Raw genomic sequence first — 16,902 nt, forward strand, 5'->3', positions numbered from 1 at the left:
ATCCTCCAGCATCTCTGTAGCCAGTTTTCCACGTTGAACAGCCTTTGTGAGACACAACTAGCATGGCTGCAGGCTTCCTGAAGGGAGCATAGCTGATGCACCCCAAAATATTCCTTGAATTTGTCAACCTACTCCAACCCACTGTAATCTCCCACTTGGATTACTGCAGTAGCCAGGCTCCTGGGGCCACAACAGACAGGGCTGCAGCTGGCAGGCGGGTGGCTGCGAGCAAGCAGAGAGATCCCTCCCATCCGGGCCAAAGTAAATTTCAGGAGAGGAGTGGTTCTTTTAAGCAGAAAGCCATCAGTTCCCCCGCTGGATGGCCCCTGAACCAGCTCAGTTCTGATACTGCGAGGTAGCTCTCAGACTGTTTCCCTTGCTCTGACTTCAGATGCTAGGTCCAGGCTGTTTAACCTGTGTTCTGATCCACCAGAAACTGATGGAGTTCCCATCACCCCTCCTTGAGTTTCACTCATTAGTGTGAGCGGCTGACAGCCCTGAGAGCCACTGCTGGCTTATCGCAAAGGACATTACAAAGGACACGGATGCATGGGCTGAGAGCATGAGATGTGAAGGGAGGGATGAGTGCGCGATGGGAAACGGCAAGCCTCCGTCCTCTCTAGGCCTGCCATCTAGGAAGCTCCTAGAAAGAGCTTCTGCATATCTAACTATTCTGGAAGCTCTAGGAGTCCTGTTCTTATTTTTGGAGACTTGGGGACAGGGTCTCACTATGTATAACCCAGGCTAGACTCCATGATTCTACTGCTTCAGCCTTCCAGGTGTTGGATTATAGGTATGCCCCGTCATGACTGTCTCTGAGGCCTTTTGAGGTACAAAGCCCCTCAACATTATTGTAGTCACTTAGGAAAGTAAGGAGTCAGAAACTAGATGAAAACCAACAACATGCCATCACAACCCCACAGAGCGTTTTTAGTTGTAAAACAGTTGCTAACAAACTTCAGGAGTGAAACAAAATAACTCCATATCCCTAAGAAAGCATCTTTCCTTCTGACCCATGCTCTGCGGGTCTCAGCAATCTGGTCCTTGCTCTGACCAGGAGGAGGAATGGGTGAGCAACTCCTGGGAGAAGGCAGTCGGAGACAGGCGGAGTCAGTTAGCAGTTCAGAAACGTTTGTGCTCTGAGACAGGAAGAGGTACTGCCGGGCCCAGGTGCGCAACAGCAGGCGCCAGGAGGCTGACAAGGATCTCTCTGCCCCTGCTTGAAGCTGAGCCCGGGAAGGCTTAGCTGAGGGTTAGCGTCTCTACATCTCCAGCTTGGGAGGTGGAGTTGGATGGAGGGGTGAATACTTTCTTGCCTTCAGCCAGAGCTTTAAAATGCTGTGAGAAGGGGAGAGGGAACAGGTAGTTCTAGGATAAATTCCAGTTGCCACATTCTACTTGCTACATTTACTACCTCTTTATAAACCTGTGGAGCCACACGCCGATGGCTCATACCTATCATCCTAGCTATTCAAGCTGAGGTTTGAGAATTGTAGTTCAAAGCAGAAAGATCTGTGAGACTCTTATCTCCAATTAGCCAGTCAACCAGAAGTAGAGTTGTAGCTCAAGTGGAAGAGTGCCAGCCTTCATCAGAAAACCCAGGTGGCTCACGCCTGTAATCCTCCCTCCCTACTCAGAAGGCTAAAATCTGAGGACTATGGTTCGAAGCCAGCCAGGGCAGAAAAGTTACCATGAGACTCTTATCTCCAATCAACCACTCAAAGACTGGAAGTGGAAGTGGAGCTATGGCTCAAAGTAGTAGATCTTGAGCAAACGAGCTCAGGAACAGCACCCAGACACTGAGTTCAAGCCCCATAACTGATCCTCCTTGTCCCCGCAAAAAAGCGCAAGGACCAGGCCCTGAGTTCAAGCCTTACTAGTGGCACCAAAAAATATACTTTATGGCCAGGCGCTAGTGGCTCATGATGCCTGTAATCCTAGCTACTCAGGAGGCTGAGGTCTGAGGATCGTGGTTCAAAGCCAGCCTGGGCAAGAAAGTCCATGAGACTTATCTCCAATTAACCACCAGAAAACCATAAGTGGCGCTGTGGCTCAAGTGGTACAGCGTTAGCCTTGAGCTGAAGAGCTCAGGGACAGTGCCCAGGCCCAGAGATCAAGACTCACAACTGACTCCCCCCCAAAAAAATACACTTTATGATTCAGTTTTTTCCCCCAGTTCTGCTTCCAAAGTAGAAATATATACTTTGCCTCACCCCCTTTAAAGAAGAGCAACCCCCTTCGTTCCTGCTTCCATTCACATTCACCTTCAGAGCTCCCCTCAGTGAGCGCTGCCAGGGCACCGCACCTCCTGTGCTTGCTCAGCCATGGGGCGGGCACGGCCACCCAGGCAGGGACATCCTCCATTGGCAGGACACCATCCCAGAGGTCCAGGAGTCACAGTAAAAGTCAGCCCCTGATCTTATCTTACCTGGGAGTTCTTGAATTCTGAGTACAGGGAAAACAGCAGGTGGAGTGACTGAATCCGACTCTTGTAAACAGGGATGTCTAGGATGGCTGCAATGAAGAACAACTTCCAGAAACAGAACCACACAAGTTCTGGGTCTGCTCAAGCTAGCCAGTCGCCTCCCAGATGGGACGTGTTCCTAGGACTTGAGGGTCAAACATCACCAGCAACTAGTCGCATAAGCTTGGATTCCACCCTCCGCACAGCGGGCCCCGGTGCAGGGGCTGGGCGCAGACACTACAGGAGGGACGCAGCTACCCCAAGGCAGGGCGGGGTGGAGATGCTCACCACAGATCATGTCTATGTACTCAGCCAGGCTGCAGTCGATCTCAGCTGTGGGCAGGCTCACCTGGAAGGGCGTGGGATGGGCTCAAGTCTCAGTGGGCCCAGCACCACTCTCTGAAAGAAGAGCGCTCCTAGCAGTAAGATGCACTTTGGTTGAATTGAATTTCCCCTCAAATTCCCCAACTGTTAAGTACTCTAGGATACCTCTGTACTTAAGAGATAGCATCTTTATAGACACAGCTAAGTGGAAATGAGGTCATTAAGGTGGGCCCCTAATTCCAGGATCTTGGCAAGAGTTGAGAACAGACAGGTGACTTCTGTGAAGACACGAGAAGATGGCAGAGAGGGCCCAGAAGAAAGCAGCCCTGCAGACCTGATCTTGGACTTCTTACTGTACTCAGACTGGGAGAAAACAAAGTCTGGCTTTTAAGCTACAGAGTCTGTGGTACTTTGTTACAGCAGTGCTGGCAAACGAGTAGATGCTCTCATTTCAGTAAGACATAAGTCATACTACCACAGTAGTTGATGCACTATCAGGACCAAAAGGCTTCCAAGGTAAAATGCGCTACGATGCTGTCTCAGTGTGTCCTCTGAAGGAGAAATCTAGGCTATGTCCAGGCACTGAGTGACTTGACGGTGTAATGCCTCAAGGCCCTTGGACACCATAGGAACAGAGAAAATGGATTCAGCAACTCACTCAGATGAGAGGCTTTGAATCGAAACAAGTTATATTGGTTTTCTGCCTTTTCCAATTTAACAATATAACATTGCCATTTCTTCCCATGAGAGCAAAATGATACTAGATTGGATGTTATTACAAATATTATTTGACTGAACAGCATTCTACTGAATGGATTATCCAATCCTTTAATCCAGGGCTAGGTACAGATCAGTGATAACACATACACCTAGCATACAAGAGGCCCTAGGTCCCATTCCTTGTTCCACTAAAAAGAAGACAAAGAAAGGAGAAATAATAATTAGGGTAATTATGGCATAAATACCTCCTGTGGAGAGGACACCTAAGATGAGAGCTCAGGCAGTGCATATATTTACCAAAGATATGTTAGAATATTCATGATAGCAGCCGGGCGCTGGTGGCTCACGCCTGTAATCCTAGCTACTCAGGAGGCTGACATCTGAGGATCATGGTTCAAAGCCAGCCCAGGCAGGAGAGACCGTGAGACTCCTATCTCTAATAAACCACCAGAAAACCAGAAGTGGTGCTGTAGCTCAAGTGGTAGTGCGCTCGCCTTGAGCTGAAGAGCTGAGGGACAGCGCCCAGGCCCAGAGTTCAAGCCCCACGACCGACCAAAAAAAGAAAAGAAAAAGAATATTCATGATAGCACTATTGGAAAGTACTAAACTGCATCATCAAATGGATGAGCTCATATGCATATGTGTATTAAATGATGGAATGATGACATCCACGTATGGTGGCTCACACCTATAATGTCAAAGTACAGGAGGCTGAGACAGGAGGATCATGACTTTAAGGCCAGCCTGGGTTATAGCAATACCATGTCAAAAAAAAAAAACCAAACAAACAAACAAAAACAGGCTGGGGGCCAGTGGCTCATCAGCTTGTAATCCTAGCTACTCAGGAGTCTGAGATCTGGTAGATCACAGTACAAAGCTAGCATGGGCCAAACCATCCATAAGACTCCATCTCCCAAATAACTAACAAAGTCAGAATGGAGGCACATATCAAGTGGTACAGCTCCAGTTATGAGTAAGCAAGCTGAGCAAGCATTAGGGCCCTGCGTTTAAGCCCTGGGACCAAGAAAACAACAGTAGCAATTGCAAGAAAATGGAATGCCATCGATTTCCAAAAACAAATGAACGACTACACAAAATAGGATGAAATTACTAATAATGTTGAGAAAAGAAGACAAAAAGAATAGGTTCAGGGCTGGGAATGTGGCTCAGTGGTAGAGAGCTTGCCTAGCATACATGAAGCCCTGGGTTCAATTCCTCAGCACCACATAAACAGAAAAAGGTGAAAGTGGTGCTGTGGCTCAAGTGGTAGAGCACTAACCTTGAGCACAGAGATGCTCAGAGACATTGCCCAGGCCCTAAGTTCAAGCCCCAGGACTGCCACCAAAAAAAAAAAAAAAAAGTAGGTTCAGATTTAGAGGAAGTATAACAATAAGCAATCACAGAAATTGGAACAGTGGTTTACCCAGGAGGAGGGCTCAGCATGCTGGGAATGTTGTTTGCTGATCGCGCATGCTGCTTACACAAGTGTATCAACTGGCAAAAACGAATCATTGCTTGGGGTACCTCTACACTGCAATCTGACCATGGATTACACACCAGTTTCAAGGTCCAGATGATACAGGAAAACTCAATGTAAGGAAGAGAAACCCAGGCCCTGGACTGTGGAATGAATGGCACAAGTTTCTTACCTCCTGCTACTTTCCACTCACCTTGCCCAAAAGTTCTTCAAAGTCTGGGGACCACTCCTGCATCAGGGTGTCAATGTCAGGCATAGGCCTGAGGTAGAGAGATAAATGTGAGCACTGACGTCAGCACCTCTGGCTTGGGATATTCTAGGACCCAGAGAGGTCTTCAATCACCCGCATTAGGACTCCGGGAGAACCTAGACTGCGCAAAACTCATTTCCTTGGAGCCTGGACTTTGGAGGAGCTGGCTCAGGCGTGCTGCCAGAGAAATCTCAATCTTTATGTCTGCAGTTGTGCCAGCAGTTGCCAACTTTTCAATTTCTAAAAAGTACAGTGAAAAAGTACTGTTTTTTTAATTTTAAAGACCTCAAGTTTATCAAATTTGCCTCCATTTTTGGCTTTCTCCTCAGGAGCGATGGCTCATGGTGGTGAAGGTGGAGGATATGGGATCTTTGCTGGGCATGGTGGTGCAAGTATGTAATCCTAGCATCCAGGAGGCAGAGGTGGGAGATCAAGAGCTCAAGGCCAGCCTGAGCTATACAGAAAGATCCTTTCTTAAAGAAAAAGAACGCATTAACTCTCACCGGGTATAGTGCACTGTTGCTGGGGGCTTGGAACGGTGTAGCTCGGAGATGCTTTCAATCCAGGTGTCGATGGCTTTGGGATTCTTTTCCGCATTTTCCAAGCTCTTTACTTTCATATGTTGCTGGAAGAATAAGAACAGTGGCTGACAGCACTGAAACAGCGCTCATTCTTTACAGAGCGGCCCATCAGATCTGCTGCTGCAGAGCCTGTGAGGGAGCTGATGGCCAGGGCAGCCTGAGCAACCTGAGGCCAATCGTAGGAACCGTTAAGAGCATGGGGTAGTGGGCTGCTCCCAGGGTGGTGCTACTAGAAGGTGGTGGAACATTTAAGAGGTGGAAGGCTACAAAAAAGAGATAGGGCCTTGACTGGGAGGTCTTTAGGACACTGGGGGTGTGCCCCAGGGAGGCTGCAGGGCCCACTATCTTTCTTTTCTTTTACTTCTGGCCATGCGGTGCATGTTTTTTCTCTACCACAGACAGACCTAACACAAGGGACTGAATCCCGAAAATCAGAGCCAAAACCAATCTTTTCTCTTCATAAGCCGATCACTCAGCAGTTGGTTATAGTGACAGACCACTGACTGACCCAGAAATCCTGACAGGACTGCTTGGAGCCATGGGAAGGGAACAGGCCAACAGGGCAGGATGGAAATGCCAATGTAAAACGCCATTTCACAACTATGAGAATAACTAGGAATAAAAAGTGTTTCTGAGGACATGGGCAAGTTGAGATGAATTTCCATCAGTGGCGGGATGTGAAATGGTACTGCCACTGTGCACAGCGCGGCAGCTCCTCAGAACGTTCAGTTGCCACTCGGCCCTGCACTCCCACCCGTGTGTGCATCCAGAGAACTAACAGTATCTTCCCGTGCAAACACATGCATGTCACTAGTCATAGCATTAAAAGTGGAAACACCCGACAAATGGACAAACAAAATGTGGTATATCCACATTTAAAAAAAATAGGAATGGGTACCAGAGTTTAGGAGAAGGGGAGAATAAGTACAGAACTTTTTGGAGTGAAGAAAATGTTTTAAAATTAGAAAATGACAAAGTGCTGGGAACAGAACATGCACAGGGCTGTGGATTCGATCCCAAGCATGACACACACAGAAAAATAATAATTAAATAGTGACAATGTCATATACTTCCATACTGAAAATAAGTGGACGGTCCCAATTTAAAAGGGTGACTCTAGCAATGGAGGTATGGCTCCATGGTAGTATACCAGTCTCTCAAACTCAGTACTATCCCCTCCAAAAAACTTTTTAATTAAAAAGGATGGATCTTTATATTGTTTTGTAGAATGGGAACTTCTTTGTACAACTAAAGATAATAATAATTTTAAAAAGGATGGATCTTATGGTATGGAAATTAAATGCCAATAAAGCTGTCCTGGAACAGTTGGTCTGGCAGCAGTCAGCTATACAAATGTCAGCCAGGCTTGGGCTCTTGGCCGGCTTGCTGCAGCTGGCCAGTCTTACTATGATATTGTGCTGCTTAGAATTCTCTGTTAACCAGAGCGACAGCACCGTCGGGTCCGACTGCTTCATAGATGGCTCATCCAGTACCAACAGGCCAAGGTTGTCAGGCTTTCCATCTGGGCGTGGAACCTGCAGGAAAAAGGCGAAAGTAGAGAACAAATGGGAGGTTGTAACAAAGCCACAGCTGCTGTTTCCAGTAAGTCAGAAGGGAAGTCTTCTGGTTCATCGTTATTTCTAGTATTAAATGAGAGCATGTTTAGCCAGGTGCCAGTGGCTCATGCCTGTAATCCTAGCTATTCAGGACGTTGAGGTCTGAGAGGACTGTGGTTCAAAGCCAGCCTGGGGAGAAAAGTCTGTGAGATTCTTATTGCCAGTTAACCAAAAAATCAAAATCAAAAACAAAAACACAAAACAAGAGTAGCTCATGTGGGAGAGCACCTAGCTTTGCGTGAAAATGCTAAGGGACAGCACCGAAGCCAAGCTCAACCCCTAGTACTGGCATACATGCACAAAAAAATAAAACTCCAATGACAATTTATTTATGAAATTTATTAAGACAGCCACTACTAGTGAGTTAGCAGAATTGTTAGAAGGGTCATTTTTAATTTTTTTAAAAAAAGAAGGATCATAGCCGGGCGCTGGTGGCTCACTCCTGTAATCCTAGCTACTCAGGAGACTGAGATCTGAGGATCGCGGTTCAAAGCCAGCCCGGGCAGGAAAGACTGTGAGACTCCTATCTCCAATAAACCACGAGAAAACCGGAAGTGGCACTGTAGCTCAAGTGGTAGAGTGCTCGCCTTGAGCTGAAGAGCTGAGGGACAGCGCCCAGGCCCAGAGTTCAAGCCCCACGACCGACAAAAAAAAAAAAAAAAAAAAAAAAAAGAAGGATCATTTGTCAAGATGCTCTGTCTGTACCTTTAAGAATGCATCAATATCTCCAACAGCTGGGATAAAATCAGGAATGAAAGGTTTCAGTTTGTGGTCCAGGTCGATCAACTGAGGCGTGTACCTGGAAGACAGTGCCAAAGGAGGGGGAGGCTGTCAGAGAAGCTGCTCCACTACCCAGGCTACAGCAAGAAGCCTGGCCTTGTCCCCGAGTGGAGAGGAAAGCCGGGCAAGGCCAGGCAGTGGCGCTCAGTCCAAGGTCCTTGTTCTCACCTACTGATGTACTGGAAGAGTTCCTTAATCTCCGCAGAAACAGGCAAATGCTCATAATCTGCAGGATCATAAGCCCTGGGGAAAGGAACATACAGGATGGTTAAGGGGGCCAGAGCAGAGCCCTGGGTTGGTCAGGAAGCTGGCGCCTAAAGCTAGAGCCTGCCCCTCCCACACTTGCTTTCCTGGTGGCTTCCCAGTAACTTTACAGCCCACTATAGTTAGTTCTCAATCACATCTGATCTGGAAGGGCAAAGCTGCAGAAAATTAAAAATGTGAACCAGGAGCCGGTGGCTTATGCCTGTAATCCTAGCTACTCAGGAGGCTGAGATCTGAGAACTGCAATTCAAAGCCAGCCTGGACAGGAAAATCCATGAGATTTTTTTTTTTTTTTTTTTTGTCAGTCGTGGGGCCTGAACTCTGGGCCTAGGTGCTGTCCCTCAGCTCTTCAGCTCAAGGCTAGCGCTCTACCACTTGAGCCACAGAGTTACTTCTGGCTTTTTCTGCTTATGTGGTGCTGAGGAATCAAACCCAGGACCTCATTCATGCAAGGCAAGCACTCTACCACTGAGCCACCTTCCCAGCCCAAATCCATGAGATTCTTATTCCCAATTAACCACCAGAAAACCAGAAGTGGTCCTGTGGCTCAAGTTGTAGAACATCTGCCTTGAGCTGAGGAGCTAAGGGACAGCACCCAGGCCTATAGAGTTCAAGCCCCATGACCGACAAAAAAAGAAAAATCAAAGGCTGGATATATAGATCAGTGGTAGTGTTTTCCTAATGACACCCAAAGCTCTGGATTTAATAATACCTGGCACTAAAATAAATATACTAATTATACACAGTGAAAAGTCTTATTTGTCTCACACTCCATAACCTTGCCACTAAATTCTCCCAAAGGTAACCAGGCAATCTGCCTGATTTTGCAAGACCCTTCTAGAGACACATACATCATCTGCTGCACATACACCAGGAACACTAAACTGCTTCAACACTCAACAGTACCTCTTGTAGAGATACTGTAGAAAGCCATTATGTACGAAATTTATAATGGCTGCACAGATTTCTACTCATGGGCTATCCCGTTGTATATTTAGCTAGTAGTTCTATTTCCTTTTCTTCCTTCCTATCTCTCTCTTTTCCTTGTTTCAGCTAGTTCTTCTCTTTCTTTGCTTAGAGATGGGGTTCTTACTATGTTGTCAAGACAGCCTTGAACGCCTGTGCTTGAGAGATTCTCCTGCCTCAGTCTTCCCAGCAGCTGGGAGCATAGGCCCAAACCAGCACACTGGGCTAGCGGGCTAGCAAATGTTCATTAGAATCCAGGGCCTCACAAATACTAGGCAAGTGTGCTACCACTGAGCTACATCTCCAGACCTAGTAACTGTATGTTTGGTTTTCAGGGTTTTCTTTTGGTCAGTCATGGGGTGCTTTCCTGAGCTTTTTCTTGCTGAAGGTTAGCATGCTACAACTCTGAGCCACATTGCCGCTTTAGGTTTTCTGGTCATTCATTGGAGATAAAAGAGTCTCATAGGCTTTCCTGTCCCAGCTGGCTTTGAACCAGGATCCTCGGATCTCAGCCTCTTGAGTAGCTAGGACTATAGGTATGTACCACTAGTGCCTAGCTTAGTAGTAATGGTGTGTTAAATGCAGGGTTTTTAGAATGTTTTGATTAGAGTCTGTAGGGATGGATCATGACTGATTTGGCATGAGCGCTGAACAGGATGACATTTTTCACTTTGGTATCATCCAGCCCACTGTGGTGGAAGATAGGGTCTTCCTCCTTGGCATGGGGTCCCTCCTACCCTTCCAGAGGCGTTATATGCTCTTCATCATCATCATCTTCATCAGAATCTGTTTCTGATGAGTCATCTTCATCATCATCATCATCCTCATTTTCACTGAAGCCCCGCTGAGGTGTCAGCTGTGAGACCTTCTTCTTCTCCTGGGATAGGGCAGGGCAGGATGGGCAGAGAAAGGTTTGTAGACTGGGGATATAAAGTACTCTGCCAGCGTTGCAGTGTTCTACCCAGAACACCACCCCCCTCCCTGAGACACCTGGCACCTAACCGCCAGAAGGCAAGCCTTCCACTCTGCTCAGCTGCACACTGGACCCCACTTTCTGAAACCATATCCCTCTACCTACCAGAGGCTGCGTGTAAATTCTACCCAATTTGTACCTATTGCTAAGGAGATTCTAGAGACTCTGTGAACATTATCTGGACAGCTTCAACGCTTAAAACTAAAGGACTTGCTGAGAAAAGGATGGTCACTTTCGTTTGAGAGGAAATGGAAGAAGGTAAAGTGAGGCAGACAAACTTTAGAGTTTGTGAGATCTTAGGACTCACATATGGAAATCTAGTATTTGATTTGCTGAGTAAACAGCTTGAGAATACCAAACACAGAAGGAACGAAATCAACCCTGAGCCTGAATTCTGACTCCAGCTCTGTGACTAGGGCTTTCTCTCCACTTTTGTTGAGTGGTATTTCTCTCAGTGGAGTATCCTACCTAACTGTATTTCCCTTCCCTTCTCCCATGAGGTAAATGTAACAAATACAACATTCTAGCTCAGGATGAGGGCTCCCTGTGTTCTTGGCGTGATAACCTACCTTTCTGAGCTTCTGGCTGTCTCTGTACCATCCCACCCTGTCAAGTCCATGAGAAGGGATCTGGTGGCACTTGGGACTTGCAGAGGCAGTTGGGATGGGGTCCATGTCTTTAACTCTGTGGCCTGGAGCCTGTGGCATGCCCTCCCTTAGGACCTGAAGGATGACCAATTGGCCCCCTTTAAAAGTAGGTTTTGAAAGCTTGGTTTCCAAATGTTCTACGACTTATGTCAGTCCTAGGTCTTTAAAGTATTACTATGGCTTCCTACGTTGTTTTCAACATCCCTCCCTTGAGGTGTCAAAGCTCCTGGGTTTTGTTTTTTGTCAGTCATGGGGCCTGAACTCAGGGCCTGGGCGCTGTCCTCCAGCTCTTCAGCTCAAGGAGTGCGCTCTACCACTTGAGCCACAGCGCCACTTTTGGCTTTTTCTGCTTATGTGGTGCTGAGGAATCAAACCCAGGGCCTCATGCATGCAAGGCAAGCGCTCTACCACTGAGCCACCTTCCCAGCCCTGTTTTTTAGTTTGTTTTGGGAACATAACCCAGGTTTGAATACAGGGCCTCATGGCACCAATGAACCGCTCTACCGCACTCACGTTCTGAAAGGACCACTGAGATGTAAGTGGTGGGTCATGTGCTAAGGCTGCATATAAATGGTTGTGAGGCAGAGTGCATGCGAGACTCCCACCTGGTTCAAGGTTGACGCATCATTCCAGCTTCCTGCTAGAAACAGGGCATTCCTTAGGTTCACATAAGAACAACAAAGGGGATCGGGGGGGGGGGGTTGTTTTGTACCACTACTAGGGCTTAAACTAAGCTTTCCTTTAGCTTTTTTGGTCAAAGGCTAGCACTCTACCATTTTAGCCACAGTTCCATTTCTGGCTGTTTTGCTCATTAGTTAGAGACAAGAGTCTCACACACTTTCCTGTTGGGGCTGGCTTCAAACTATAATACTCAGATCTCAGCCTCCTGAGTAGTTAGGGTGAACCAGCAGTGCCTGACACTGTATGTCTTAAGATTTCAAAAATTGCCGGGTGCCACTTATAACCTTAGCTAAGATCTGAGGATCCAGGTTCAAAGCCAGCCCAGGAAGAAAAGGCCCCATGAGATTCTTATGTCTAATTTACCAATCAAAAACTGGAAGTGGCACTGTGGCTCAAGTGGTAGAGCACAGCCTTGGGAACAAAGAGGCTCAGAGACAGCAGCCAGGTCCTAAGTTCAAGCCTCACAAGGGAGGTGGGGGGTGGGGGATGGTGAGGGTGGAGGGGTGTGGAGGTGGGGGTTGGGGCCCGCAGCAGGCACCAGTGGCTCATGCCTCTAATCCTAGCTACTCAGGAAGCTGAGATCTGAGGATCATGGTTCAAAGCCAGCCCAGGCAGGAAGGTCCATGAGACTCTTATCTCCAATTCACCAAGAGAAAACCAGAAGTGGTGCTGTGGCTCAAGTGATAGAGTACTAGCCTTGAGCTGAAGAGTTCAGGGCAGTACGTAGGCCCAGAGTTCAAGACCCATGACAAAAAAAAAAAAAAAGGGAGAGGCAGGCTAGGAAGGTAGATCAGTGGTAGAGTGCTCGCCTTGCATGCATGAGGCCCTGGGTTTCAATTACTCAGCACCACATAAGGAGAAAAAGCTGGAAGTAACTCTGTGGCTCAAGTGGCAGAGCACTAGCCTTGAGCTGAAGAGCTGAGGGACAGTGCCCAGGCCCAGAGTTCAGGCCCCATGACTGGCACACACACAAAAAGTTTTCCAGCTATTTCTTATAATCAGGAAAAGTATGAAACACTTCCCTGCTTCAGATAAAACTCCTTACCAAAAAATCAGCTATAACATGAGGCTTGGGTCAAGGATGTGGCTTGGTGGTATGGCACTTACCTAGCACATGTGAGGCCCTGGGTTTGATCCCAGCAACACACACACACACACACACACACACACACACACACACACACACACACACACGCACGCACGCACGCATGCACGCACGCACGCACACGCACGCACAGAAGTAAGGTTTATTCTGAAGAAGAGTCAACATCTTAGACCCTGTACTCCTATTTGTCTTCCATGAGCTCAAAGGTAGCCAACCACTGAAGAGTGATCAGGAAAAGATTCCTGCGGCTCTGGTGTCATTTCCAGCTCACTCCTGCACATCCAGAGCAGAAATTCTCTGAGAAGCTGTGGGCTATACCGACCTTGTTATTTTCCTCTTCATACTCATCACTGCTGTTATCGGCCATGGTGGTGTTAGGAGGATGGGCAGAATGAGGAAACCCTTCAGAGAAAAGTGTTCCATTTAGGTTCAATTATTTCTAAAGGTTAGTATGGTTAGTTTATTACATGTTGTGCTTTCATCATTTCATAAACCAGAGTCTCTAAGAGTCTCTAAGTCTCTCTCCTGGGTTTGCATCTTATCTTACCTCTATTCTGGACTTCATCATCACAGTCCAAACCAAGTTCACCTCAGCTCAGCTATTCCCACCATCTTGCCATCTACTACGCAACTTCACCTTTGTGCCTCTCACTCCCTCCTCCTCCTAACAGCAACACAGCCTCCAAAGCTCTGCCTCGGAAGTTGTGGTGGCTCATCTCTGTAATCCTAGCTACTTGGAAGGCTGAGATCTGAGGATCAAGGTTGAAAGCCAGGCAAGACAGGAAAATATGTGAGACTCAACAACTAGCAAATAAAAGCCAGAAGTAGAGTGTGCCTCAAGTGGTCGAGCACTAGACTTGATCAAAAAAGCCAAATAAGAGTAAGTGGCGGGATGAGAATGTGGCTTAGTGGTTGAGTGCTTGCCCAGCATTCCTGAGGCCCTAGGTTCAATTCCTCAGTACCACATAAACAAATAAAGCCAGAAGTGGTGCTGTGCCTCAAGGGGTAGAGTCTAACTTTGAGCAAAAGAAGTTCAGGGAGAGTGCCCAGGCACTGAGTTCAAGCCCCAGGACTGGCAAAAAAAAAAAAAAAAAAAAAGCCAGGTGCCGGTGGCTAACACCTGTAATCCTAGCTACTCAGGAGGCTGAGATCTGAGGATCGGTTCAAAGCCAGCCCAGGCAGGAAAAGTCCATGAGACACTCATCTCCAATTAACTACCAGAAAACTGGAAGTGGAGCAATAGTTCAAAGTTGTAGAGCGCTAACCTTGAGCAAAAGAATTCAGGATAGCACCCAGACCCTAAGTTCAAGTCCTACGACTGAAAAAATAAAAATCTTCCTCATCACCATCTTCCATAACAGCAAACATTTTGCCTTCACCAATGTACAAATACATGTGCATTTATGTTTGTTCATTTATTGGTCATCTGTCTCCTATACACTAAGATAACGGGAACAATCTGTCTTTGGTATATACCTATTCCCAGACATAAGGCGGGCTTGGTACATATATACTAGGCATTCAAAAGTGTTATTCAATAAATGAATGTTGTCAAGTCCTTTAACAATATTCTGTTAAGTATCTTCAAAGTTGAGCAATGAGTTTGGATGAGGAAAAACAAAAACAGCGACCCCTGCAAACTGAGCAGTCAGTAATAAAATGTAAAGTATTACAGAGTTGTGCTGAAGGAAGAGTCTACAATCTGCTAAACTGTAATTTCTCTCTCCTTAACTAGTTTGAAAACAAAGCCAGATGTCTTGGCACTAGAGTGGCTCCTAGTACTTTAAGGGTAAGGCAGGATGATAGTGAGTTCAAGATCCCCGCCTAGACTACACAGTGAGGCACTGATTCAGAAAATCCAGGGGATTGTGATTAAAAACCACAAAAGTCCACAAGACTCTAATTCAAAAGCAACCAGCAAAAAGCCATAGTGGAGGAATGATTCAAATGGTACAGCACCAACTCTAAGCAAGCAAAGACCTGAAGCCGTGAGTTCAAACACAGTTACTTGCTAAAAAAGATGGGAGGGGGGAGGAGAGGGAATCGTAAGTGCTTGACTCTCTCTCATCTAAGCACTTGACAACTGACTTTGAAAGTCAACATCAGCTATTATGAACTCAGAACCTGTTGCATATAAACATGAATCCATCTTTGTTTTAAGAACAATTTCCCTTCTTCCCTCTTCATTCTTCTTACCTTGGTTTCCTGAGGTTGGAGTACAACTACTTGCAACCTCTTCGGAATCCTTAATCTCTAGACGTTCATCATACGTCTGGTTCTCAACAATCTTGGTCTGAACAAAAGAAAACATGATTGATTACACAGCTCCCATCATGGGACATAAACATTAAGCATCTCCAAGGAGATACAAACCAGCAGAGGCTCCTCTTCCTTACCCAAGGCAGGAAACCTTTACCCCATCCAAACTTAAGTCATCCTGACCCTCATTTTAGGAACTGCTGGTAGAGTGGCTGAAATCAGAGAGAATCGTGGGAGGAAAACAACAGCCAAACTCTCCATCAGCTCTCTGAAATCTGTAAGATACACACACACACACACACGCTGATGGTTTTTCAGGTTGAGTTAGTTTCTCCCAAAGCTATTGGGGTTTATTAGAGAGTGAAGGGACTGCAGAGGCTCTACAAAAAAGTCCACCTCCGGGTGTGTGTGTGTGTGTGTGTGTGTGTACTGAACTCCAGTTTCTCGATAATACCAAAAGCATCACTTCTATCTCCACCAGTTGTGCAAGTCTGATCCCACTGAAAAGGAAGTTTCTTGGAGAGTAAGGGACGCGGGACAGTTGGTGGCGGGCTTGGACAGGCGCTGGGGGCGGGGCGTCGTCATGGAGACGGGAAGGGGGCCGGGAAAGGCCCAAGCTTCCTCGGGGCGGGGGAGAGTACAAATTACCTGTAGCCCCTCCGAATCCGTCTCCTCTCTATGGAAAGAGCCCCAGCCTAAGACTGGGGTCTCACTCCAATCTCAGACCAAGCGACTCCCAGGGACTCTCCTAGGAGCAAGCCGACAGCTGCCTGTCGCTAGCCACAAAGTACAGAAAGAAGAGGAGCAATCGCGAGACTTGATTCCCAATCGCGAGTCCTCCTCCACGTAGCCCCACGTAACGCCTCTTCCAGCTTAGGTTCTCAACGCGCCGGAAGGAGAGAGCAAGGAGCGAGCGAGGTGCGTGCAAGGAGCTTCCGGTAAAGCCTCCGGACGCTCTGGGCAGCCAAGTTGCCTGTCTATGGTTTCAAGAAAAGCTTTTGTGGCGGCATCTAGCGGCCGAAGGTGGAAGAACGGGCTGATGAATTTCTGCCCTTCCATCTGAAATACGGTTTTTCTGATTTATTTTCCCTGGGCATGCAGCTTCCCCTAGATCTGTCTAATCAGAATTTCTATACATTTGCCAGGGAGCATCCCAAACACTTTTTTTTTCTTGTCGGTCGTGGGCTTGGACTTGGCGCCTGGGCGCTGTCCCTGAGCTTTTTCCACTCAAGGCTAGTACTCTACTACTTTGAGCCACAGCTCAAAGTTTTTCTGGTTTTTCTGGTGGTTAATTGGAGATAAGAGTCTCAGGGGCTTTCCTGCCTGGGCTGGTTTTGAACCACTGGCTACTCCTGAGTAGCTAAGATTACAGGTGTGAGCTACCCAGCCAAATAAAGAAAAAAAATGTACATTGTTATAGTTCTGGAGGATGGCAAGCCTAAGAGCAACATGACAATGGCATCTGAGAAGCATTGAGTTACAGAATGACACTTTTTGAAGTCTATGCTCAACATGTGTGTGTGTGTGTGTGTGTGTGTGTGTGTGTGTGTGTGTGCGCACGCTGCTACTGGGGTTTTACTCAAGGCCTCAGGCTCTCCTTTGGCTTAAATCTTATTTTCATTCACGTTCAATTTATTGACATTTTAAGTTCTTAGCATTATCTGTGGTAATAGGATTTTATGAACATACATCCCAACATTTAAAAATTGTTGTAGCCATTCTCAGGGTCCTTAATGGCTTTGATTATAAGGTTTGTATCATGGCACTATTATTGCCAGCTTGATCTAAATCTCCC

At 46.9% G+C, this 16,902-nt stretch overlaps 1 protein-coding gene across 4 annotated transcripts; it reads right to left on the reverse strand.

Moving 5' to 3' along the window:
* Window positions 1-904: 904 nt before the first annotated feature.
* On the reverse strand, window positions 905-16,002 carry LOC138838987 (intraflagellar transport protein 46 homolog). Of its 4 annotated transcripts, none has more exons than XM_070038592.1 (13): window positions 15,756-16,002; window positions 15,045-15,141; window positions 13,171-13,250; window positions 10,985-11,137; window positions 10,180-10,319; window positions 8,381-8,455; window positions 8,138-8,231; window positions 7,223-7,351; window positions 5,739-5,860; window positions 5,179-5,245; window positions 2,753-2,813; window positions 2,429-2,514; window positions 905-1,338 (listed from the first exon to the last, which is right to left on the reverse strand). In XM_070038592.1, the coding sequence occupies exons 3-13, from the start codon at window positions 13,213-13,215 to the stop codon at window positions 1,243-1,245; spliced, it is 1,068 nt and encodes a 355-aa protein (XP_069894693.1). In that variant the 5' UTR covers window positions 13,216-13,250; window positions 15,045-15,141; window positions 15,756-16,002; the 3' UTR covers window positions 905-1,242. The 4 variants fall into 4 exon arrangements, with proteins under 4 accessions (XP_069894693.1, XP_069894692.1, XP_069894694.1 ...); XM_070038591.1 differs by lacking the exon at window positions 15,756-16,002 and adding an exon at window positions 15,562-15,664; XM_070038593.1 differs by lacking the exons at window positions 10,985-11,137; window positions 15,756-16,002 and adding an exon at window positions 15,562-15,664.
* Between the last annotated feature and the right edge of the window lie 900 nt (window positions 16,003-16,902).

The sequence above is a fragment of the Dipodomys merriami genome, unplaced genomic scaffold, assembly GCF_024711535.1.
Source record: "Dipodomys merriami isolate MVZ:Mamm:240054 unplaced genomic scaffold, mDipMer1.0.p SCAF_29, whole genome shotgun sequence".
Lineage (NCBI taxonomy): Eukaryota > Metazoa > Chordata > Mammalia > Rodentia > Heteromyidae > Dipodomys > Dipodomys merriami.

Bases quoted from the DNA above. Each gene is read 5' to 3' on its own strand.
- LOC138838987 (XM_070038591.1), bottom strand. The intron at 8,456-10,179 runs GTAGGAGGGACC...TCCTTTCCCCAG, and splicing joins CATATAACGCCTCTGGAAGG to GGCTTATGATCCTGCAGATT. The intron at 5,246-5,738 runs GTGAGAGTTAAT...TCTCTACCTCAG, and splicing joins GCAACAGTGCACTATACCCG to GCCTATGCCTGACATTGACA.